Source organism: Ostrea edulis, chromosome 9 (genome assembly GCF_947568905.1).
Source record: "Ostrea edulis chromosome 9, xbOstEdul1.1, whole genome shotgun sequence".
NCBI classification, from domain to species: Eukaryota; Metazoa; Mollusca; class Bivalvia; order Ostreida; family Ostreidae; genus Ostrea; species Ostrea edulis.
In genome coordinates, this window is record NC_079172.1 from 50,454,453 (window position 1) to 50,477,924 (window position 23,472).

The 23,472-nt window shown below is 34.2% G+C and overlaps 1 protein-coding gene across 5 annotated transcripts in view; it reads left to right on the forward strand.

The window, feature by feature from the left end:
- The window catches only part of LOC125659115 (probable ubiquitin carboxyl-terminal hydrolase FAF-X), a 52,052-nt gene that overhangs the window by 6,671 nt on the left and 21,909 nt on the right, over positions 1 to 23,472 (forward strand). For 2 of the 5 annotated variants that reach the window (XM_048890665.2, XM_048890667.2), the window contains exons 4-33: positions 199 to 311; positions 408 to 510; positions 1,547 to 1,662; positions 1,785 to 1,851; positions 3,987 to 4,171; positions 4,476 to 4,614; positions 5,030 to 5,182; positions 5,274 to 5,378; positions 7,250 to 7,348; positions 7,536 to 7,643; positions 8,287 to 8,403; positions 9,113 to 9,266; positions 9,643 to 9,730; positions 9,912 to 9,963; positions 10,051 to 10,122; positions 10,212 to 10,315; positions 10,431 to 10,548; positions 11,753 to 12,060; positions 12,273 to 12,510; positions 15,415 to 15,552; positions 15,764 to 15,884; positions 16,310 to 16,437; positions 16,529 to 16,683; positions 17,039 to 17,276; positions 17,613 to 17,627; positions 19,591 to 19,716; positions 21,104 to 21,264; positions 22,122 to 22,230; positions 22,702 to 22,757; positions 23,062 to 23,152. In XM_048890665.2, the coding sequence (XP_048746622.2) occupies positions 199 to 311; positions 408 to 510; positions 1,547 to 1,662; positions 1,785 to 1,851; positions 3,987 to 4,171; positions 4,476 to 4,614; positions 5,030 to 5,182; positions 5,274 to 5,378; positions 7,250 to 7,348; positions 7,536 to 7,643; positions 8,287 to 8,403; positions 9,113 to 9,266; positions 9,643 to 9,730; positions 9,912 to 9,963; positions 10,051 to 10,122; positions 10,212 to 10,315; positions 10,431 to 10,548; positions 11,753 to 12,060; positions 12,273 to 12,510; positions 15,415 to 15,552; positions 15,764 to 15,884; positions 16,310 to 16,437; positions 16,529 to 16,683; positions 17,039 to 17,276; positions 17,613 to 17,627; positions 19,591 to 19,716; positions 21,104 to 21,264; positions 22,122 to 22,230; positions 22,702 to 22,757; positions 23,062 to 23,152 (3,777 nt within the window). The remainder of the gene's footprint in view (positions 1 to 198; positions 312 to 407; positions 511 to 1,546; positions 1,663 to 1,784; positions 1,852 to 3,986; positions 4,172 to 4,475; positions 4,615 to 5,029; positions 5,183 to 5,273; positions 5,379 to 7,249; positions 7,349 to 7,535; positions 7,644 to 8,286; positions 8,404 to 9,112; positions 9,267 to 9,642; positions 9,731 to 9,911; positions 9,964 to 10,050; positions 10,123 to 10,211; positions 10,316 to 10,430; positions 10,549 to 11,752; positions 12,061 to 12,272; positions 12,511 to 15,414; positions 15,553 to 15,763; positions 15,885 to 16,309; positions 16,438 to 16,528; positions 16,684 to 17,038; positions 17,277 to 17,612; positions 17,628 to 19,590; positions 19,717 to 21,103; positions 21,265 to 22,121; positions 22,231 to 22,701; positions 22,758 to 23,061; positions 23,153 to 23,472) is intronic. The other 3 variants (XM_048890668.2, XM_056149499.1, XM_048890669.2) reach the window with 2 other exon arrangements.

Genomic DNA, 23,472 nt, shown 5'->3' on the forward strand with positions numbered 1-23,472 from the left:
TTAGATATTCAGAACAGGAAATTTTTTCTAGATTTCATAGCCCTTTGGAGTAGTGATACTTTTTCACTAGTACTCATGTGACCGATAAGGCCTGTGGACCTTTTGTTAAAGAACACAGGAAGGAAGTTCATTTTGTAATTTCTCAGTATGAGCAAGTGGACTTAAGTGAAGGTCAATATGTGGTTTTTTTTATTTTAGCGATGTATACTGAAAAACGCAGAAAAGCTGATTGAATTGGTTGTCACAAAACTGTCTCAAGACTGGTTTCCTTTACTGGAACTGTTAGCTATGGTTTTGAATCCACATTGCAAGTAAGCAAAATTCAATATTTATTGTTAAATTTTACATATATTTTCTTATCTTACTGTCATATGAATGAATTTTTCCATAACCTTTTGTTTTATAAGGTTTCATATATACAATGGAAGCCGCACATCAGAAAGTGTTCAGGCTGGTACTGAAAATGTGGAGGGTGTGTGTGCTCTTCCCCCTGATCCTAGGAATCCTAAAGTAAGTGTTTATTTACTTCATTTAAGATAATCTAATGCATTCCAGGGGGTGTACAATTCAAAAAAATCTCTTGATTTCTTGAAACTTTCAATCTGTGTAATATAAGTTCCATCAATCTGTGTCATATAAGTCCCATCAATCTGTGTAATATAAGTCCCATCAATCTGCATAATATACACTGTAAGTCCCATCAATCTGTATAGATTGTATAATATAAGTCCCATCAATCTGTATAATATAAGTCCCATCAATCTGTATAATATAAGTCCCATCAATCTGTGTAATATAACTCCCATCAATCTGTGTAATATAAGTTCCATCAATCTGTGTAATATAAGTCCCATCAATCTGTGTAATATAAGTCCCATCAATCTGTATAACTCCCATTAATCTGTGTAATATAAGTCCCATTATATGAAATCATTTAAAATTTACTGTACATACTTGGAAGTGCTAATGTGGTAAATACAAGAAGGTAGTCGTCTGTGACCAAATCATTACCACAGGGACCAAATCTGAGAGATGAAAACTTGGCTTGAGAGCTTAGTAGGGTCTATCTAGCAATGACATACCACTAGTTAATCCAACCTGGGAAGTAATTAGCCTGCCAAGTGATTGACTTCAATTATCAATTAAACTAATTAAATTTTCAAAGTTGATAATTATAGACACAACACTCATTTTTATACCTATTTATTGCTGCAAAAGAAATAAAAAGAATATCAAAACAAAAACAAATAATATTTGGTTTCTTTAATAATATTTCAGATGAAATGAATTTTGAAGATTAAGTATATAACTTGGAAAATAGTAAAACAAAATTAATAATTTTACCACACTTGCGTGATGTAAACAGAGTTATATCTGTGCAGATTTCTGGACTCTCTTTAAAAATTCAAACCCTTGATCTCTCGAAGATTCATTGTGGTCCTGTGGATTTAGAGTTTACGATAGTCACTTGTTTTTATAGCACAGGCAGGAATGTATAATGTATATTTGCTCAGACTTTGTTCATTATTTTATCAAAACATTGCAGGGATGGCTGGTGGACCTGGTAAATAAGTTTGGAAAGTTGGGTGGATTTCAGATTTTGCTGGACAGATTTAAAGATGGTCCTCAGCTCTCTGTGCCAGTTGTAGCAGCATTAATTAAGTAAGTTTACCGAAAAAGAGATTTCTTAAAATGCCAATGTTCAGAGGTTGCAAAGGATATGTAAAGTTTTAATGACAGAATTCCCGTGTTCGATTGAGTGAAATGATGCATGTCTTTTTCAGACCATTTGGTCAGTGTGCTGAGGTTCTCACTCCCCAGACCGTGGAACAATACTTCTTACCTATTGTTGTAAGTACTTATCTTCATATTTTTAGGTCACCAGAGGTACTCTTATGTATTTGGAGATTTTTGCATCCAGTAGTTTTTGAACAAGTTAACAAAATCCTCTACATTTGTTTTACCTAATGGGGCTATTTTGAATGTGACAACAATTATACTGGGGTTAATTTTAAGATTTTGATATCTGAATATGATTTAATGAGAAATGCCGTAACATCACTGTGGATGAACTAGATGTAAGTGAGTTGGGGTTAGATATGGTGAGTTCCTGTTTGGTGTGTACAGTAGTTACATATATGAGGCTGATCTAGCTGTTATAATGTAGCGCTCTCCGATCTATTTTTATTCAGATGTTTTCAGAAAGAAAGAAAAAAAAGGTCAGATAGGGCTGCTTTATTGCAGCTAGTGGCTGATCATGTTGTAAGAAGAATTCTCTACAGTATGAAATTGCTGTATACGTGTAGTTAGTTAAATAATATGCAAGTATCTTTATGTCCATTTTGGATGATGCCACAATGAGGGTTCCTAAGTTTTATATGAAAATTGTTTATGATGGGTGCTGTTATGATGTGATGCAGTGAATCTGTGCATCTGTTCGTCCATTAGCACCTTGTGGATCAGAGGCCAAGATTATCAAACTTTGTACATTTGTTACACATGGGGCGACTTCGGTTCGTACCCGTGTACGAACTCGGCCTACCCGAGTTGCAAGCGAATGGAGAGAGTTTCAACTCTTATATGACATATTGTGACATTTGAACTCTACTCAACTAACCCTGCCTTCTATGAGGGTTAGTGTGGTAGCAATATGTCAGTCTTGGAATAATACTGCGCATGTGCCAGTTTTCAAACAATGGATGTGATTGGCTGGAGTATTATACATGGGAGAAAGAAAGAACATTGGAATATTTACCTTACTAACTCGGGTATGAACCGAAGTTGCCCATGATTAGAGAAAGAAGCATGGTGTTTTTAAAGGTCAAGGTCAAATGTACAGAGCAAGGGTAATTTTAAATACACTAATAAACAAGATAGAAACAGCTGGGGTAATCAAACATGATACACATTTATTCAAACATGTCTGTCTGTCATTGGGTCAGATAAAAACAATATTAGTAAGACTGGCATAATTGACCTTGATACACATTTTTCCATTGATTAGAGGAAGGAACCTTTATGTTGTTTTAAGGTCATAGGTCAAGGTCAGACTTGTAAGGGTAATTTATAGGTATAAAACATGATAGAAACAGGACTAATAAGGTTATAATTGTATGATGTTTTTTTTTTGTCTGTCTGTTCAGCATCTAGTGCAAGGATTATTGATGCCTTCTCAGGGGCTGAAATGCTGCCCCATTCTCAATTGGATATAGCCTCAATTTTTCTTGTAACAACAACTGATTCAGAATTATTTTTTTGTAATAACAAAGTCCATGTAAGCATCTCAGAATTTCAAAAACAATGTAATTTGGTTTTTCTTGCTGCACACCTACATATATTTAAACATCTGTTTCAGCATGATGATGATTTAGTAAAAAAATGATTGAAAATCTTAAGAAAATTATTAAATAATATACTGTAAATTAACTTTTGATCTCTGTGGACAAATGTCAGATGGCACAGTTCATTACATGACCATATTGACTTAATCTCGTCATACTCTGTCAAGTCTGAAACAAAATCAACTTTCTAATCTAATTAGTTAAATGTACAAGTGAAATTTGAAGTACTGATGTACCTATGAAGCAGAAGTGAAAACTTAAACAAAGAATAATGAAATGTAAGGATGGGATTGAAGTAAAGTCTGTGTGAAAGTATTAAGGCTAGCAGACATGCTATTGCTGTGCATGGCATTAGTTTTCCGTGAGTATGTTCTGAGTAAGTCGCGCCAGTATTGTCGATGGAACCTAGAAAAGGCTAAAACTTAGCAACAACACTGCTGAAACATACACCTTTAATACTGCGTTTAAGTTGCTTATGTGCTTTGTTTATGAAAATCTGGGATGAGACATATGTCTTATTTAGAATTGTGTTCTGACTATCTTTTATGATTAGCATACCTTGAGATATTGACAGATAAATGATAAAATCTAAGGAAACTATTAGTAACTGCAAACATTTATACATTATCTTTTCTTACATTGCAGGAAGTAGTTCCAAAATTTCTGAATGAATTAACAGATGAGGAGCTGAAAAAGGAATCAAAAAATGAAGCCAAAAATGATGCACTGTCATCTATCATCAAAGGACTGAAGCAGCTCGTAAATAGACTACCAAATCAAGATGATACTATAAAAAGCCTGGAGGGTTTCAGGCTCAAAATGATTCTTAGGTGGGTCAAAATGAAATCATTGAAGCATATAGCTTCAACTTGCAAATTGTATTCAAGTAACAATAATTGATTTCAAAATGAGAGATATTTCAAAATCACCGATTTCAATATAAGCTGTGTAAGCTATACAAACTAGAAAACTTTTAATATTAGGTAGTACTTTAAGGTATGAGAGAGATGGCTTTGATTCATAACATTAAAGTTAACATTTGACACACTCATTGAATTTTGTTGGAAATTTTCTATTATACACTGCTTTTGCTAGGGGAGTTCATGTTTTGTAAACACATTGTTTTTATTTTAGGTTACTACAAATCTCTTCCTTCAATGGGAAGATGAATGCCTTGAATGAAGTTAACAAGGTCATTTCTAATGTCTCGTTCCAATCCAGTCGTCACTCCCAGATGGAAGAGGATGAGTGGCTTACAGCAGACAAAATGGCTGTAAGTAAAGATAGGGTGGTATAAGTTATGATTTGAAACTCTCTATCAGCTACTGAGAATATTGTAGAAATCTCACAGGAAAGGCATATTTAAAAGTAAACATGTCTGGTGTTTAATACTGAGTTGTGAGAGAGCAAACAAATGTTTTTAAATGTGGCCCAAAGTATATATTGTATATGTTGAATAATTTAAATTTTGGTCCTATTCTTCAAAAGATGAACTACTTTTTACAGAAATTACAAACAGAACGTGAAATTTTTATTAGCTCTTACAAATCAATTTCAATCAGTCAAGGTTATTAGGGAACAAAAGCCTTGAAATTCCGGTATTGTGAGATACATGTGTATCGGAACCCCAAACTACAGATTGCACAGTGTTTGCTTTGTTACTTAAGAGTTTTAGTGACTATAAACAGGAATGGATTCAGAAAAATGGAGTATTGACCATTGTTTTACGAGACAGTCTCCACCAACCCCAGTATGTGGAGAAATTGGAGAAGATACTAAGATTTATGATCAAGGAGAAAGCCTTGACCTCAGACGACCTTGACAAACTCTGGGAAGCACAGGTACATTAATTGCAATGTCAATAAAAAAATCATCTACACTAATTGAAATGTTGACTGATTGTTTAACACTTATTGTAACATTTCATTTTAGTCAGGGAAACATGATGCCATAGTGAAGAATGTGCATGACCTGCTGGCAAAACTAGCATGGGATTTCTCACCAGAACAGCTAGATCACCTCTTTGAGTGTTTTCAGGTAAAGCAAAGTCCAAAGTTTTGTGTGAATGCAATATTTCCACCGAACTTGCCATAAAGCATCCTTGGGATTCAAATTTGTTCAAATTTAGGGTCACATTCTTTTGAAAGGGGAGATAATTAAGAAATAGTGAAAATATGGAGGCATCTTTAAAAAATCTTCTAAAGAACCACTGGATCAGAATAAACAAAATTCAGTGTTCTCCATCATCTGAAAGCATGTACAAGTAGATAAGATTTTTTTGTATTCATGACATTTTGTCATGATCAAATCAACAAGAGCATTAAACATCACATATACATGTAGTATTTAACTGTGCACAAACAACTTGCACATTGATTTGTCTAGATTTAATGTTGTTTCAAATTGTGACAACTTTTTCAAAAGAAATTTCTTCAGCATCAGGCTCCTAAAATGTATGTATAGAGAAAATTTATAAAACAGTTCAACACTTTATTACTGAGCCTGTTCCTTGAAAGGTCCTTTATTATACCCCCCGCAACAAGTTGTGGGGGGGGGGTATACTGGAATCGGGTTGTCCGTCTGTCCGTCCGTCCGTCTGTAGACGCAATGGTTTCCGGGCTCTAAAGCGTTATCTTTTCCACCTACAGTCACCATATCATACATATGGACTACCCATGGGATGAAGATGTTCCCTATCGATTTTGGGGTCAAAAGGTCAAAGGTCACGCGCACTGGACATCGAAGTAGCAATATGGTTCGGTTTGTCATGCCATTTGTTTTTTACACTCAGAAAAGAGGTAGTTTATACTTATTACCAACACCCTTTGGGAGATTGGGGTAAGCGGGGGGTATTCTTAGTGAGCATTGCTCACAGTACCTCTTGTTTATTTTCATTGAACCCAACCTTCTCGCTAAATCTGCAAAACATTAATTGATATATAATACAGTATTAAAATGGCTGATACAAAGCTCTGAAGTTGACTTAGAGTTTTCACATGGATACATGTTTATGTGGCTGTAGTTAGACCACTTGTTGACCATATGTTTAAGGCTGCAGACATTCCTCTTCTTATAACATGATGTGCCTGTTTGAGAACTCCATAGAAGCTGTCTCCTCTTACAGAACATTGTGGTAATGCTCCATGAGACTCTACAATGGATTAAGATGTGTGAATATATGTTCCAGTTGTTTAACCATAAAAATACATAAACATTGGTTTAATAGATATAGTGTATACATGTAGCTATTCGACTGCAATTTGTTTTAATAAATCTTGTCAACATTTCGTAATCTACAGGTAGGTCTAATTGCTATATCAAAATTCACCTGATGAAATAAAATATGGAAGTAAAATTAAAACCAGCTTATATTCTTCATACTTAGACAATGGTTACTGAACAATTACTAATATTTCCTCCACGAGCAATTAGAGTAATTATGTACTCCCCAAGCTCCAATAGAAAAAAGATGTCCATCTCCAATACACTTTATTAATTAGGTTAATCTCTCTGGACTTGATGTAAAGTGTCTCAGGTTTCAGATATTTAGTCTTGTTTAGACAGTTGTGTTGTAAGTGAGAAAGGTACAATACCAATGATTGATTCCAGTATAAATTGAAAAGGCATTATAATGGTAATTTGACCAATTCTGTACAGTCTTGGTACTGAGTATCAGTGTCCAACCCAAGTGGTGTCCAGCAAATATGTCAGATATGTTTGTCTAGATGTCCAGTAAAATTATTTGCCCACATCAAACCAATTTTGGCAGGATTTTTTTTAAATGTGAGGACACTTATGTTCAGTGAAAAGAATTGCTTAAATGTTTTGCTAAAAAGATAAATTTCTGATATTGCAGACTTGAAAAAATAAATTCACTATTATTGATTTAGTTCTTATTTTGGTATTAGGTGAGCTGGACTCATGCATCAAAGAAGCAGAGAGAGAAATTGCTGGAGCTGATACGCAGATTGGCAGAGGATGACAAAGAAGGGGTCATGGCACATAAGGTACACGTAATTCTGTACAATTATTGTTTCTGTATTAAAATGTGACTTTCTGGGTTTACAAGTACCGTTTCCTGTTACAGTAGTAAACTTTCTATTAGGTTTGTAAAATTGTATAGAAATATGTGTTATCCTGGTTAGTAACTTGGATGGAAGGGCCGGTGTTTGTATCAGATATGTTTTTTTTCAGGTCCTGGGGTTATTGTGGAACTTGGCACACAGTGAAGATGTTCCAACAGAAATTATGGATCAGGCTCTGACTGCCCATATCAAAATCCTAGACTACAGTTGCTCTCAGGTAAAACAGTGACAATAATGCATATCTATATTTCCATTTAAAAAAATGATGAGAACCATATTCAGATATACGATGTAGGAATGGTCATTTAAAGCTAAAGAAAATGATCTGATCAATGATTTTAGTCCTGTCTTCATTCATACCTCATTGTGATTGGATGATGAGTCACTTGTAATTCAGTAAGTTAGTATGTTGTTTTAAATGAATCAGACTACTTTTGGATGGCAGTTTGTACTCAATAAACATCATCCACAGAAACTTGTTATATGCATTTCAAGGAATTAATATTGTTGATATATAGCTTCTGTAACAGTAATTACAAGTTCTACAAATTTATTGTCTAAGATAACAAAAGACATGAAAAAACAAAGACAGCATATCTCCAGACCAGGAAAGATAGGCCACTATCACCAAATGCAATTAGAATGATTATAATTACAAAACTAATGCATAATTATGTAATATTATGAAATATACACTAGTGATCGTAAAAATTACAAAACTTGCCATTGTTATTCAGTGGCAATATAGTAGATTATATGGAAATAAAGACATGACATGTTTTGAACAGTGCTGTAGTGATGCTTTTAACTAATGTTAGAACCAACAATTTTTATTTATTTATTTGTTTATTTTTTTGCAGGACCGTGATGCCCAGAAGATGACCTGGATAACAAAATTTGTGGAAGAGTTGAAAAATGACAAATGGGTTTTGCCAGCATTAAAGCAAATTCGTGAAATTTGTCAGCTATTTCCAGAGGTAATTGAGTTTGATTAATGTGGACGTGTGATAAAAAAGTTAAACATGTACATTAGTTTCTGTAAACATCCTTTTATCAAAAACAGCAATATATCAATGTCACATTGATGTGAAAGCATCCTCAGGTAGTGTTGATTCTAATTTATTGATGAGTAACTGGTTTTCAGGGCCAAAGTTTATGTGACTTTGAAGTTTTATATAAAAATACCGTGGGAGAATCTTTATGAGAATGCTACATTGTCAAATAAAAGTAAAAGCATTCTCATATTATTATGGTTTAATTCTTGGGCAGGGTTGAAATACAATAAGGGTTACATTATTACATGTATATGGGAAAAAATCTTTATGATGTGAAAAAATAGTATTCAAGCATTTAGAGGGAAATGTAATGCAAGTTTAGATTTGTTTGCTGTAATAAAGGTCCAAAGATTTTCCTTGGAAATTTGTGCGAAATTGTTCCATAGCAGGGAAGTAATGATTACAGTTTGTTTAAGAAATATGCAAGCATCCTTAGATGTGTAGTGTATATATTTATCCAATAACAGGTCTAGCTATAGGAGTAATTATGAGTCACTATTAGAGTTCTTTACAGGTTTTATCCCTACAATGTATATGAGCTAGTTGGCTCGGGTGAACACTATGGTCCATGGGGCACCATTTCCTGTTTATATTTTAAATCTTAATTCCTAAACATTGATTCTTTTTGCAGTCTCCACAGAATTTTCCCCATGCCCCTCAGAGAGCCTCTCATGTATACTATCGCAACACTGTTATAGCACAGCTTCAGAGTAACCATTCCATAGTCATGTTAGTGGCTACAAATCTCTCCAATTACATGAAGAAAGCCAGAGAACTGGCCAGAGGTAAGTAGTTTTAATGTGATGTATCAATTTGTGTTCTTCGTTAAATTCTCAGGCAACTAGAGAGCTTGCTAGAGGTAACATGTTCTTTGTTGAACTCTCAAGTTACTAGAGAGCTTGAAATTTTTAAGGAATTTATTTCATCAAGTCTTCATTGTTATTTTGTTTTCTAAGCTTTGTTTCATTTTGAGTAGCATTTGAAAAGCTCTATTATATGACAGTAATTCGTTGTGATATTGACGATGCAACTGAGGTTCTTGTTTTGAAATTAACAATTTAACAAAATTTTAATGAAATGTAGTTTTTAAAAAACTGAATTTATGGTGTGTCAACCTACATGTATTTCTGTCTTAAGCTTTTATTCTACGTTGTGCTACAGATCACCCAGCACTAGATTCCAGCAATATTTTACCAGATGGAAGATTTAATCATGTACAACAAATACAGGAACGGCTCAGGTTTTTAAGGTAAGTGTAATACGGATGTAGAAATCTGGCAGGTTGTTTCAGAAAAACAAAATGATAAAAGTATAGGAAAGCAACGGAATACCACTGATTCCTAATATCAATATGATTTGTTACGTATATTTATAGATCAATACATTAAACAGGTCATTGACTCTCTCTTTTTTTTCTTTTTTTTTTTTAGGTTTTTGCTAAAAGATGGTCAGCTATGGTTATGTGAATCTCAAGCAAGACAGGTAAAACTTGTAGAATTCATTGTACATTAGTATGTAAAACTTGGCTAACAGATACTATTCTTCAGGGTCATATTTGTTTGATTTTAGATATGGCAATGCCTAGCAGAGAGTGCAATTTATCCCTCAGACAGAGAATCTTGTTTTAAATGGTTTGCTAAGGTAGGTAACATAGCATAATACTGACTCAGAGGCAACATCTTTTTTTTTGACAAGCGTATGATTTTGATTGTTTTTTGTACAATTTCCAGTTGATGGGAGAAGAACCAGACTTGGATCCAGAAATAACAAAAGATTTTTTTGAGCAAAACATTTTACAACTTGACCCAAGTCTGTTGACAGAAAATGGAATGAAGTAGGTTTTTATGAGTTTTGAAACGTTTAACCATGAAAATGCATAGAACATTTTTGCATTTATTTTGTGTGTTGATATCCCTTATTGTATATGCCTATATATCTTTTTCTTTCAGTTGCTTTGAGAGATTTTTCAAGCATGTGAATCAAAAAGAGAACAAAATTATTGCCAAGAGAAGAGGAGGTCATCTGATGGATGACCTTGAACTCATTGGAATGGATTACATGTGGAGGGTAAGGTCGCTTAGTTATTACTGTTTTTATTATTATTGGTTGGAATAAAAGATGTTGAGTTCTGTTTACAAATACAGTATAATATAGTTCATAATATAAAAAGCACTGTACAAAATATAAATGATTAGTTAGTGTACAGTCATTTGATTACAATTTATAGCCCAGAGTTATATGTATGTTGAAGTGTAAATACCAAATTACTTTGACAGCAATTTTACATGTAGTCACATTTGATCAGTCAACTGTAAGGTTGCTTGACAGTCATATGATATGAAAGAACATGGTAATTGAAAAGGTATGGGAGTTAATTTTACATGATAAGTTCTGTTCTGATGAGAGGCTGGTACATGTACATGTAGGTTTTGAAACTCAGTGAAATTTGTAGATGACATTGAGTATGAAGATGATAAGGATGTATTCTTTTTCATCATATTACAGGTTGTCATGTTAAGCCCTGATGATATAGATATATTACATTTGATCATGTGACAGGTTGTGTTGTTAAGCCCTGATGATATAGATATATTACTTTTGATCACGTGACAGGTTGTGTTGTTAAGCCCTGATGATATAGATATATTACTTTTGATCATGTGACAGGTTGTGTTGTTAAGCCCTGATGATATAGATATATTGTTTTTGATCATGTGACAGGTTGTGTTGTTAAGTCCTGATGATATAGATATATTACTTTTGATCATGTGACAGGTTGTGTTGTTAAGCCCTGATAATATAGATACATGTATATTGCTTTTGATCATGTGACAGGTTGTGTTGTTAAGCCCTGATGATATAGATATATTGCTTTTGATCATGTGACAGGTTGTGTTGTTAAGCCCTGATGATATAGATATATTGTTTTTGATCATGTGACAGGTTGTGTTGTTAAGCCCTGATGATATAGATATATTGCTTTTGATCATGTGACAGGTTGTGTTGTTAAGCCCTGATGATATAGATATATTGTTTTTGATCATGTGACAGGTTGTGTTGTTAAGTCCTGATGATATAGATATTGCTTTTGATCATGTGACAGGTTGTATTGTTAAGCCCTGATGATATAGATATATTGTTTTTGATCATGTGACAGGTTGTGTTGTTAAGTCCTGATGATATAGATATATTGTTTTTGATCATGTGACAGGTTGTGATGTTAAGCTCTGATGATATAGATACATGTATATTGTTTTTGATCATGTGACAGGTTGTGTTGTTAAGCCCTGATGATGTAGCAAACAAGGCAATCATCTTACTGAAAGACATTTATACAAACCTGGGACCTCGTTTACAACAAAATCAGGTAGAAATCCATGATGATTTCATACAGTCGTGTGTGGACCGACTAAAGGCCCTGTATGACACCGTCAGTGTGCTGGAGAAGGACAAAGATAGTACAAATAGAGTGATGCAGGAGACCACCAGGATGGTACGAGTGTTGACAGTGCTCCGGGAATACGTGGCAGAGTGTGATGAGGCCTACACAGAGGAACGATCTATTCTCCCACTCAGCAGGTATGTAATTAGTAAACTAACATTTCAACAAAGGCCTGTCACTTGTCTTTAAGTACTCTTCTCTTTTTTGCATGTCATCAACATGTAAGCATTTACTCCCTCTTTATTTTATGAGTGTCCATAAATGATGTTAATTTGCTTTGTAAGGAAAACTTGACTTTAATGTTGTAGCTTTTAAAGTATTCTAGTTGTATCATGATTTTATCTTGTAGGGCATGTCGAGGAAAATTAGTGACTTTAATAATAAGGTTTCCTAGTCAAGGACGTCAGATGGATGATATAGACATTTGGTCTCATACTAATGATACTATTGGACAAGTCCGTAGACAGGTGCTGTGTAAAATTAAAGCCAGTAGCAATATTAAAATGGACTTGTATGCAAATGGTGAACTTCTTGATCCAGTGGAGGACAAGAGACTTATTTCTCAAATTCCGTTACGAGAAAAATCAGTAAGTAGACATTATACTATATATAGTCAGTTTTACAACATATGAGTAGATGTAATTACACGTAATCATGATACAAAATGTTAAATCATACTACATGCAAGTTCTTTTACAAATAATGAAGTTGCGTTACAAATCATGTTAAATGTATTTATATTACATTGAATTTGATAGGTTCTCAAAGGAACTGAAGGACATGTATTGTTATTATATTGCATAAAGTGAAGTCAATATATTTTATGGTGGCTTGATATTCTTTGATAAATTGGACTATTGTTGAAAAGTTTAAAAATGTACGATAATGCATAAGATTGTCCAATCAAAATTCAATTCATTTTCTACAATTTTTTTTGCACTACAAAAATCAGCCACCAAGAATTGACGTGATTTCACCATTATTTTATCAGTACAAGTTCTCGAGAAATTCTCGTCTCGGAGATGACACTGGCTTTTACGGAAATATGCAAGATCTCAGTTTCATCACGTGCATTAAATTGTCCTTGACTTAAACTTCTGTACACTTTACTTTGTTTAGTATTAAGGACCCCACCAAAAAATAAAAATTGGGGTATATTTATTACCAAGCATGTCTGACTTTCTCTCCTTCCCACTATATATATTTGTGTATGTCATAACTTTATAATGAAGAGACATCAAAAGCTTGCAGTAACTACAGAGGTTGCTTAGGATTAGATGAGATGTCATGTCTCTAGGTCATTTGGCAAATGTCAAGGTCACACGGGTAAAAGTTTGAAATTTTAGTCCATGTTATAACTTCTGATGGAGAGAGAATATAGTAAAAGCTCATACATGCATTTGCACAAAGGTTGTTTATGGGTAGAGGTGTGTTTTAATGCTGACTTAAAGGGACTGGTTCATGATTTTTGATAAAACTATTTTTCATTTTTGATGGTAAACATTAAAAATATAACTCATTTAATATTGACAGCCAAAATTTTGACCTTCTGAATGCAAGAATTAAAGCAATATTTTAGCCTTAAATCTGTGTTATGTAAACAAAGACTCGAGTCTTTTTATGTATACAAACAAACAAGTGAAATATTGATTTTGTAATATAAAGCATCTTTATTTTGCAGTCACAAATTTTAACTTTTAGATGACACATTTACCCCAAAACTGCTACGAAATGTGAAAGATGTAATAAACTTAGATCGATATCCATTTCTTTTGAAAATTTCATAAACAATAACATACCGCAATCTTTGTTTACAAAACAAATAATAAACTCTCTAAAATGAGCTTCTTTGATAATGTATAACCTTAATTTTTATGTGAACTCTTTTAAACACATTATAGACAGTAGATTTTGATCATTAAAAGTGAAAAAGAAAATTTTGGGGGAAATCGTTAATCAGTCCCTTTAAGTCAAAGTTACTTGTATAAAAAACAAAAGTTAAATTTTTTTTTGTCTGACCCAAAAATTTGTAATAGAGTGGTATTAAAAGCTTATACTGGGCATAATGGTTGCTTCTGGGTGGGTGGTGTGTCATGAGCAAGACCATTTGACCTACATGTAGATCAAAGCAAATCCAAATTAATAGTGTGATTTGTAATTTGTAACTGCATAATGCAGGGATTATATAAATTTGTATGAATGTGACATCTAGATATATGTTTTAAATATGCCCCACTTTGAATGAGCCCTGTGGGGGTATCAATTCTAGTATTGAGAGAGAGAGAGAGAGAGAGAGAGAGAGAGAGAGAGGAGAGAGATCATGCATACACTTCATATGCATATTTATGCCATATTCTAGCTACATTGTAGATGTACATATGTCATATGTAATGGCTTTTTACTCTTCTATCTATTTGTATGCATTGTGAATTGCTCTAAAATACATATTGGAACAAATTCTATAGATACACTCAATGGCTGACCCCTAAAAGACTTCGAATTTTATTTTGAATACAACCATATCATGCGTATATGCTTCTAAGTGAAGTAATAACAACTGATTTGTATGTTCTGTTCCTTTTTGAGATAAGAGTAAACTTTCTCAAGCACCACAAAGCACCCTTGGATATAAGAAATTCATGTTGTGTAAGTGATGGGCTATGTCCCATTCTTAAAGGAGATAATTAAGAAAAAGTGAAAGTAGGACAGGTTCATTTAAATATCATCTGTAGAGCCTCTGGATGAGAAATAAGCATGGTGATTTACAGCTGATGTTACAGGGTGCTACTACATCAGTTGTAAGGTATGGTTTGATTCTTGGATAGAACACAGCCCAATAGGACTCAGTAATAACTGCCTGTCGTGTGGAAGGTTTCCTCACTATGCAAATTAGGAGGCATAGTTTGCCTGCTCTGGTAACATTCTGATTTCTAATCAATATATTAATTTTATTCCACATGAACAAAGTTTGGGGGAGGGATTGATTTCATTCAGTCCATCTGCATATGTCCGTCTTTAGAATACATGCATTTTGTCTAGAGAACTGAGTCTGTTTATTTAATGTTTTCCAAATTTTGTGGAAATGTTGTATGGTATGAAAACCTGTGCAGCTGGTATTCTTAGATCTGTTTTATTGTGAGAAAGTTAGGGTGATTTGTAGTTATTTGTTGTGAATATCCCCCCCCCCCCCCCCCCCCAACAACTTTTGGGGGTTTGTTGGTTTCAACTTTCCTGAATCATGTCAACCATCCATCTGCTGTGGGGACAATTGATTTGTTTCACCTACAATATGTAGAGATATATTCAAGGTGGTGACCTAAGAGCTATTCTGTGTTACTCATTGATTTGGACATTAATCTTTTCTTATAATATTACTCCATCTCTGAATATATCGGACGGGTGTATTTTGCAGTTTGAGCATTGCTTTTGTTCAAGTTGCAGTTACTGTAATGCATATAATATGTAATGTATAAAAAATATATGTATTGCAGCTGATAACAGCCAAGTTGATACAAGTGGGAAGCAACATGCCGTCTAGTCCTGACAGCAGTTCAGATAGTTCTGCTGGTTCCCCTCATCACACATTTGATGGTCCTAATATAGAGGCAGAAAACTGTTTACCAGGGGTGGTAGGTGTTTGTTAATGCTCTTCATCCTGATAAAACTTTTACTGAAACATTGACATTCAAGATATAAGAAAAGAGAATGTTTAATAGGTGTTCGCTGCTTTGGTATCCGATATGATTTTAGCAAATTTCATTTTCCAGATGAAGAAATTTCAAATTGATCATATACATGTAGTTGAATTACCTGATGCATGTGACTTTATTTTCTTTGCAGATAATAGCAAATAATTACCGATATACCCAGTTTCTGTTTCAACTGTCGGATCTGGGCTGCCAGCTACAGGTACCCAGGCTCCGAGATACTGCCAGAGCCGTATTAAAGCTCATGCCAGCTGGTAGGTGTCACTGGTCAATCACTATATTCTAGATTTAATAGGAAGTTTATGAAACATGCATGTGCAGTAACACAAAGGGGATATCTTTAGGGGGCCAAAAATTGAAATTATGTGTACAGCTAAGAAAAATAGATTTTCTGACTCCTGGGCACTGTTGCATCAAGCTGAAAGATATTGCATTGCTTAATTTTATAAACATTTAATCTACTCTTGATAAATTGAAATTCATTGCACCAGCTGATTATTTTCAGTATATCATGAGTTATAAACGTACCATTCATATTTTTCACCATTATTACAGACATTCTAAATTTGAAGTTAATTCTTTTAAATATTGCCACCGGGGGTTATGTTTCTGAATCTTTTCATGTTTATCTTGGAAAATGCACCGCTTCTTGATATTTACCGCCTTGTTGATGTTGTAGATGTTCATACAATAGACCAGCTGAAGTCTGTATGTGCTGAACACAGCCGAGGAGAGACTACATACTCTCATGATTTGGAGGCTATGTTTTTTACCCCTTCAGCAACTCAAGCTCTGTATAATATTGAGGTATGAACAATGGTTTGCCTTTACAGAATTTGATATTTTTATGAAGTTAACTTATTTGAAACTGTCATTGAATGATGTTCATTTTTGGTAGGTTGCATACAGTTTGTTAATGCCAGCAACTGAAACAACATCAGATGATGCATTTGAATTCCAATTTAACTTTGTGAAAAATGGAGGTGTTCAATTAGCGATGAATATGTTAACCAAAAACAACTTTCTACCCTCAGCTGATTTACCAACTAGAAGGTAAGATTATATGAGTCTGTTTTAATGGATTTAGAATTGCTAACTGATCATATTTTTTTAGTATGAATTGTACATACATTTGTATAGATACGTGTTTATCTCAGAAGGTATTTCCCTTCATTATGATTTGAATTTGTAGACAATAGTATGAAGTTACTATAACTCCCAAAAAACTCAATAGTTCTCATTTATGAAACAGTGGCTTTGTTTAACTCAGAATGCTGCACCCTCTTTTGGTTAATAAGACAATGTACTCTATTAATGAAAGCAAAATTCGAGATTTCTTATATGATGAAGATTCAAGTTTATTCATCACACCATGAACTGAAGTGACCTCTTTCTTGTTGTCTTGCAGGGCGGCGTATATTACAGTGATGAAGATCTGTAAGCTCATGCTTACCACTGTCAGTCATGCCAAATTTCAAGTGGTGGTAGAGGCATGCAGTGCAGATCCACAGTCTCCAAACATCACTCAAGCAGAACACAGTCACGCCCTAATTCTTCAGCAGGCCCTACAATTTATACCTAACCCGGGGGCAGAGGTCATGACAAGGATGGTCGGATTAAGGCTGGGTCAACAGTTGCTTGACCAGGTAACAGAATTCGAACTTATTAACACATTTCATAGCTTTAAATGATGACATTTAACATTTCACACTCTCATCTTTTGAACCAGTGAGCCGATTCCAACCAAACACAAAATACACCTTTGAGTAAAAGGGATTCATATTGATTTAGATAACAATCATACCCATATACACTGTATATAGGGAGGTAGCAAGAAATGGTGAAAATAGGGAGTGATGTATAAAAGGTCTTTATGAAATGGAGGATCAGATAGGTTAGATCATGCATAAAAGCATCCTTTGTGAAGAGTTGATTTTTGAACAGAATGGCCTTCTATAGGTGTTTAAAACTTTACATTGTAGGAGATGTATACTGAGGTAAACATTTTGATATTTTAACAGTCTGTTAAATAGATATGTAAGCATTTCCAGTATGCATATTTAGTCTTGACTTGAGAACAAAAGTCAGTGGGTGTGTCACTGATACATTATATGAGGGAATGTCTGAAGAAGGAAACCAGCAAGACCAATGAAACAGGGATGGATAATAGGGAAAAGGTTTGGTAAATGTCAGATTGATTTTAATAATCTTCAGTTTGTTAGTGGATGATTCAGTGATCTAAAATTTGAATTACCCAGTTGTCCATTAATGGTTCTTTTTTTGAGCAAAACTATGATGCTTCCAACTCCCATCTGACCACTTAGAATCACACAGCAGTCAGTACAGCATTCTCTGAGTGTTATACCTTAGTATGACTGTCTGAATATCTCTTCTGCCCCAAGCCAAGCTAGCTACTCCATGATGGAGCAATCGAGGACTGACAGGAGGAGTCTGTTCCACACAGAACTATTCCAGAAAAGTCCCAGGATGGTCCTAGAAGTCAAATGAAGTGATTGGAAGCTGTTTCTGAAGATGAATTGTTTGCATAAAGTTGTCTTCTTGAAGTATCACAGGAATGTATGGACCTGGGATAATATTCTACGAAATCCATTTGCTGTGAACTTCTTCGTAAAGCATATGTAGTATTAGCATGCATTCCAACACTTCTTGCAATGTCATTTTCTGTGATAGACCTGCTTGCAGTATACCAATTGCATGCAACCTATTCATAACCCTTCAGCAGTGACATGTGTCTTTGGAACTTTCACTAGATAATGTATTTTCAGTTAAGTAATGATAAGTCTTCCTTCAATTGCAAAATTTCAACTACATTTTCTCTCCATGTGTCGCTTTAAACCAAAAACAGAGAAATTGTATAGAATGCATTATAGCTTGAACTGACTATCAACCCAAAATGGCTATGTAGCAGGTGAAATTCATTAAAGCTAAGAGCTTTCAGTTTGAATGAGACTCTTAACAAATGTTTTAAGGTATGTCTTGGCAAAATTGAAAGTCTTTCGGATATACATGCCTCAGTAGATGCCGTGATAAAGAACCCTCACTGCTATGGACATAAGTGCCATATATAGGTCAAAATCTGTGGCACTTTGCCCAAAGCTGGTGAGATCTCTTCATGAGTGGAAAATTCTGAAATGGAAAGTAAAACAACAAATAATATGAGTGTTGGCCTGCCCCATTTATATTCATACTCTACCCTTAACAAATTTCATCATATGATGGAATAATTCCATGCTTTCCAACGGGCTAAGATCTAATAATGTAGGAAAAATAGACGTTATGTTCATCTGCCTTTGTGGTAAATAAAACATTTTAATTTCCTCTTATTGAGCCAAAAATAAATTGGGAATTTTTGAATTGATACAATTAATTATTTATTGGTCGCTGAATGGAAACTCGTGTCTCTAATAATTTTTGACTGTCTTGCAAAGAAAAGGTAACATCTATCATGAACTGGAGTAAAAATTGACTTATAGAAACACCGAACCCAATTTAAAGATGGCCAATCAGGTTTCATGTGGTAAGTGCTACATGTTCTTGTCGCCAGTTTCGATGTTTTAAATTATTTAGTTATATAATAAGCAAAAATTCATATCTCGAATCTCTTTTGACTAGGTCTATACAAAGATGGTTGACCAGGCATTATTTGTTGGTTCCAGTAGCCAGTTTCAATGTTTAGAATTATTCAATCATACAACAATTTTTGACATTTTCTTGGTCTATACAATACTTTAGCCACCCTCAAAGTACAATATTCACTGAATTTGGAAGACGAGGTGAGATTTGTACATCTCAGGTAGCAAAAGCATCATATTGACCTAAAAAAAAATGTCAGTAATTGTATAATGTAGGTAATAATATTTCACTACTGCAAATACATGGTGTGATGTCATGTATGTGTTTATTTCCAGCTGTGTTATAAGAATTTTATGTTTACTCCAGGCTGCCAAGTTTGCCCCAGATATGTCTGTGATAAAAGCCATACAGAGGATTGCCTGGGCTTCCAGCAGCAGTTCTCTACATTTAGTCCATGCCACTAATGAGGAAATCCACAAAGCACTTGAGAAGGTATAGTATAAAGCTACACAGTGTATAGAATGTATAGTATAAAACTGTATACAAATTAAGGCTGTGTATTGGTTATAAAAAAGAAGAAAAAAAACCCAATAAATACGATACAATATTTAATCAAACAATACACAATATGTTTATTTTCATTTTTATTATACCCCTGCCTTATTTTCATTTTTAGTATACCCCTGCCTTATTTTCATTTTTATTATACTCCTGCCTTATTTTCATTTTTAGTATACCCCTGCCATGAAATGTCTGGGGCATGTATAGCATTATCATTTTCTGTCATTCGGTCATAATATTATCTTTGCTATGAATACACATATTTAACTGAAATTTCATGGAAATATTTGCTTGTGGTTGAATAACTTTTGACATAGTTGTGCCCCATGGACTTAGAAAATTTCATACCATACATGGATGGACATTTGGAATAGAAATTCCGAATATACATATGTCACAAGAACACACAGATCAAGTCCATGTTTGGGTCAGGTTAAAAGTTTGGCAGAGTTATGCCCCTTGGACTTAGAAAACTTTCAAACAATTCAGTTTCTACTCATTATTTCAGTCATTCAAGGACAGTCATACTGGGAATTGGGATATAGATATTTCATGAGAATATGCAGGTCAGATGTAGTTCCAGTCAGATAATTTTTGGCAGAGTTATGCCCCTTGGACTTAGAAAATTTGAAACAATTTGGTTTCTGCTGATTATCTCAGTCATGCATGGATATTTAGGATATAGAAACATCCTTAAAATAGTCAAGTTCATGATGGATTCATGATGGATAGCAAATTAGTTTGGAAAGAGTTAAGCCAGTTGGACTTCGAAAATTTCTAACATATCACAGTTTCTAGTCAAATTTCTAACATATCACAGTTTCTGCTCATTATCTCAATCATACATGGACATTTTGAACTAAAGTTTGGGATAAAGATATAGCATGAGAATATGCAGGTGAAGTACTTACAAATGGATCTGGTTGGATAACTTTTGGCAGAGTTGTGGCCCTTGGATGGGTTTCTTCATATCGTTTTGACTTGTCTAGAAATTCTGTGAATTCAACAAAAACAGAAAATAAGATATTGATAGAAAACAGACTGGTTTCATTTCTTCTCCAGGACAAGAACATTCGGAGGTAAATTTGGGGGGGTTGGGTGGTGGTTTCCACAAAATGATGTCATTTGTTTATAAGAAGTGTGTTTCCCTATAATCCTAACCTTTGATTTAAAGGTTAGACATTGCAAGAAGACTTTATTTTGACAGTTTTCCAAATTATATTCCATAGACAGTTTTGATTGAGGTTTCTACCTCAGAGTTTGCCAGCTATGGACATTTGTATGGTTGTTTTGGTTCTTAACTATGGTGTCGTTACAGAGACAGGATCATGTCGAGATGGAGGATCTGACTGTGGCGAGGGAATCCCTGGAAGTCCTGACGGTCTGTCTGATGTTGTGTCCGCCCGCCCTGGAGGCCCTGAACAAGGACAAATCATGGCAAACATTTATCAAGGATCTTTTACTGCACTGTAAAAACAGGTATAATCACTGGGGTCGCTGTAGTGTATACATGTATGCTAAAATGCAAAGTGTACAAAATCAAATTCAGCATGGAGGCCACTATTAAATCCATGGGGGAGGCTCTAAGGTAGGGTTATATGGATCAAATTGTGGAAATACATTAAATATTGAAATTTATATACTTCTGACCATCTGGGAAACGAAAACAAACTAAGTATAAAGTACATACTCATATTGGGTCTCTGCCAAAATTGTAAAACTTATGGCCCATGTATTAGATATTCTGGCTCCAGGGTAGGGCAGTAAGGATCATTAGTCAAAATGCAGTTATTTAAGTCATTTAAAAATCGTTCTCCCTCTTGAATGTCAACTACAAGATCTGGATGTTTAGTGATAATGAGTACAGAGGCATTTACTAAAATTGTGAAAGTCATTGGCCCTGTAGCAGGGATCCGTCACCTTGAAAAGATCACATAGGGAAAATGCATAAATGTATTCTTTTTTAATTCTAAACATCTAGCACATGAACTAATGTATAGTTCTAATGAACTTTTTTTGCACAATGTTTGTTGCTTAACACCAGAATAAGAGGAATTTAAAAACATACTTTGACCCCAAAGATATTTGATTATTGGAGTATGAAAGATGCACCATTTACAGATTTCTAACATATGTTCTACATTGTGATTAGATATTGAACTAAATTTTTTTTTAAAGATTTAGAAATTGAATCATTTTTAATGTATGTACATGTCCAAAATAGAATTAAATTAGTCTGTGTTAAGAATTTAATGAGGCTTTTTATGATATATGGTCCTTTGAGAAATTTGCATTTTGTCATCAAACTGCAGTGAATGTTATTGTTCACATTTCAGACCTGTCCGAGTTGCTGCTGCAGAACAATTCTGTTTGATGGCCACTCGATGTTGTGGGGGAACACGCCCAATGGTTTTCTTCATCACCCTTCTCTTCTGTGAACTTAGTGTAAGACATGAACTATGCTAACTTGACAGCGGTGTATTGCAATTACACTCCATGCAAATGTATATGTATCATACTATCTTGGATCCAAACCAGAGGATTGGTTCCAAAATACAGGAAATTGGGGGGTCAACTAAACTTTTTTTCTTCAACAAAATGTGAAGAAATCAGAACAGCCATATTCAACCCTAGTTTCTTATTGGTTTGTTGGGTGTTTTTTTTTTGTGGTTTTTTTTTACTTTAAAAAAAAGAAAAGAAACACAATTTTACTATTTTTTCATTCAATATGATCATAATAAATGCTGTTCACTAATAATCATATGAAATGCCAGTGTTAGCATTGAATGATGCATACTTTACAATCAACTCTCATTTGTATATACATGTGTGCATGTAGGTTAAAAAAATTGCTATTTTGTGACATTACATATATTCATTGTGACATTTAATGAATTCAAATTTTTTTTTTTACAGGAAACTGTGAAGGAGAATGCAAAGCAAGCCCATGAATACTTTAATTTATTGTGGAAGTAAGTACATGCTGTCACAGGCTATATAATGTTATAGTTACATTCTCTGAATCTTTTCTCTTATTAGCTCACCTGAGCTGAAAGCTCAAGTGAGCTTTTCTCATCGCCTGATGTCCGTCATCTGTCTGTAAACTTTTTTCATTTTCGGCTTACGCAGGTTATGCATTTTTTCTGCAATGCTAGCTACCTTCATCACCCAATGAAACAACAAAGAAAGCATTTTATTGTTTGAATAACTGTCATTAGATACAATGTTATAACTGTCATGAGATACTATCAAATATTGATTGATTTTTCATTCCAGATTGCTAAATTATGCGTCAGCCTCGGAGGTCAAGCTACCAAATGCTGAAAAACAGTTAAATAATGAAATACAGTGGATAAAAAAAACAAAAGTAGGTTGTGTAGAATTCATTTACTGTTTACTAACTCAGAAAGCTGTATATATTTGTCATGTTGAGTTGTAATATGTAAATAACTGCTTGTAATGAAGCAGGCATGTTGACTCTCCTGGCCTTTACAGGACACTTGTGGTGTCGTAACTCTATTTCCCAGTTACCAGTACACATCTAGATAATATTTTTTGAATTTTAAAGTATTACATGTTCTTTGGTGGTTGAAGTCAATTACCAGAAAAATTTGAAGGGAAAGTGTGTCAAAACAATCCAAAGATTTTGTAAATATACACTTCTGGTTTCTGTGAAATCTGAACCTT